This window comes from Vespa crabro, chromosome 19 (assembly GCF_910589235.1).
Source record: "Vespa crabro chromosome 19, iyVesCrab1.2, whole genome shotgun sequence".
NCBI lineage: Eukaryota > Metazoa > Arthropoda > Insecta > Hymenoptera > Vespidae > Vespa > Vespa crabro.
In genome coordinates this window covers 2,185,001-2,187,500 of record NC_060973.1, presented here as the reverse complement: position 1 = coordinate 2,187,500, position 2,500 = coordinate 2,185,001, and the positions used below count along the sequence as shown (strand labels likewise).

General features: G+C 29.3%; 1 protein-coding gene across 1 annotated transcript in view; it reads right to left on the bottom strand.

The window, feature by feature from the left end:
• Window positions 1–1,374: 1,374 nt before the first annotated feature.
• Window positions 1,375–2,500, bottom strand: part of LOC124430693 (MFS-type transporter SLC18B1-like) — a 6,167-nt gene continuing 5,041 nt past the window's right edge. The window contains exon 8 of the mRNA XM_046977630.1: window positions 1,375–2,500. This exon is cut by the window's right edge and continues 17 nt beyond it. Coding sequence (XP_046833586.1) covers window positions 2,215–2,500 — 286 coding nt within the window. The 3' untranslated portion in view covers window positions 1,375–2,214.

Sequence of the window (2,500 nt, the reverse complement as noted above, 5' to 3'; positions counted from 1 at the left end):
TTTAAATTTGATTAATTACATTTCATTAAGTACGTATATTAATATTAAAAATCAATCATATTCACTGATATATATATATTTTTTTTGTTTACTTTACAGTGAATATTTATTTATATAAATAATCGAGATGTTTTAAGGACAATCAATAAATGCATCGATGAACAAAAATTATGAACAAAAGTTAGTTATGAACAAAAGTTATGAACAAAAGTTAGTTATGAAGAAGAGTTATGAACAAAAAAAAAAGAAAAAAAGGATGATAGTAATGTTCAATCAGTTCGATCTTGCCTTTCCCTTTCCGGAACATGAACAGGTAGTGAATCATCGATACGTACCTGAGATACTGTTACGACCATAAGAAAGTCTCTCTTTATCTCTCTCTCTCTCTCTCTCTCTCTCTCTCTCTCTCTATCTTTATCTCTATCTCTCTCAGTTCTTTGCATTGTTCCCTTGGATACAATATGGAAACGCGTGCGTGGGCACGTCTTCGTTGTCGTTTCGGAATTCAAAATGAACGTTGGAAGCACACGGTCGAAGTTGATGGATTTGGTATGCATTAAGTGAATAGATGTATGGTGGTAGATAGAAAAAAAAAAAAAAAAAAAAAAAGAAGTGAATTTTCTATGATGAGAATCATTTCGTTAATGATGAAAAAAGAAAAAGGTAGGGTAGAAAAAAAAAACAAGTGATATAACAATAATTTAATATGATTGGAAGGAAGCATCTTTGTTAATTCTTTTTTCTTTTCTTCTTCTTTCTCTTTTTCGATTTTATTTTTAAAAACAATTTCCGAAAAAAAAAAAAAAAAGAACCATGTTAAATTCGTCAATGATAAGTATGTGTATATATATATATATATATTTATGTATATTTATGTATATTTATGTATATTTATATGTATATAAGTATTGATATTTAATGGTAATGCCATACAACAAATGCTAATGATACTATGTACAATTAGATTTAAATAGATTCGATAACATTTTTCTTGGTTTCTTTGGTTTTCTTCTTCTTTTTTTTCTCTCTCTTCGTTTTTTTTCTTCTTTTTCTTTTTTTTTTCCTTTTTTTTTTCTTTTTCTTTTTTTTCTCTCTGAATCATGTTATCGCAAAGATAATCGAGTAACTTACGAAACTATACGTATACTTTGACTAAAATATTTGCTTATTAATTAGGGAACACATGTGAAAGTTATAGATATATTTTTGTTGACGCATTGCAACTCACGGTAATTGATTGCTAATTAGAAAAGTATTTCGTGCTTCGTCATCATGCCTTTTCGAGTGTCACTCTTCGATAATCTAATTTTGTGTAAAAATCTACGTTAAAGGATTTCACTTATTAAAATTAGATCGTTCAAACGATTCTGTCAGAGATTAAAATAGCGAAAGAACGTATTCAATAATGCACGAACTTTCCTTTAAATATGTATTAAAAGAAACAAAAACAAAACAAAACAAAACAAAAAAAACACATCCAAAAAACATATTAGGGCAATTTGAAAAGTTTCGCGATTTTTAGTTCGCTTTAAGAATGAAATTTATGCATTGAAAAGAATTTGTTCTTTTTTTCCTTTTTTTTCCCTCTCTGTTTTCTTTTTTTTTTTTCCTTTTTGTTTCTTTCGTAACATTTAAAACATCAAGAAAAAAAAGAACGAAGTCGCTTATCTAACAAATTGCCCTCGTGTACATGATAATTACGGAAACATAAGAGATGAAAATTAACAAAACAAAATAAAAAAAAAATAAAAAAAAAAAAAAAAAATAAAAAGAAATAAAAATGCAATGAACATATAAAACGAAACTATAACATACTACTTCATCGTCATTCTTTTTAAATCCGAACACAATTTATTTACCTATTTTACGCACAGGTAATGATATAAGGAAGGAAATAAGACGTGATTGGTAAAAAGTTACATCGCTCGTTCGTTCGTTCTGATAAGAAAAAGAAAGAGAAAAAGAAAAAGAAAAAAAAAAAAAAGAAAATAATGCAAAGACAAGAGAGATTCATTTTCTTCGTTAATGCGATTCAATGTGAACTTTTATCGCGAATCGAGGTTTCTCATTGAAGAAGATCTTCTTTATCTTTTCGTGGAATTTTTCGTTTCTTCTTGTTTTTCGTTTCTTCTTTCTTTTTTTTTTTTTTTCTTTTCTTTTTTTTTTCTTCTTCTTCTTTTTTTCTCGTTTGTCTTTCTTTTTTCGGAAATGTCATCACGTAGTCAATTCAAGATATCGTTTGTTTTCGATCGAGCCATAACTATGAGAATATCGTCCGCTGTAAGACGCTCTGGACCAAGCGCCGGCCCTGTTAGAATAACTGTTGCAAGCTATCAACGAGTTCATGCCATTCGGCCTATCTATCGGCACGCTTTGACCACGAGCAACACGATAGCTACCACTTTTCGATCGACCACTGTCCGTCAAAGGTACTCTTATATCATCGGCTACGCCAATTTCCGTGTATGGTTTCGGTCCTTTCGAACAATTGCTAAGAAAC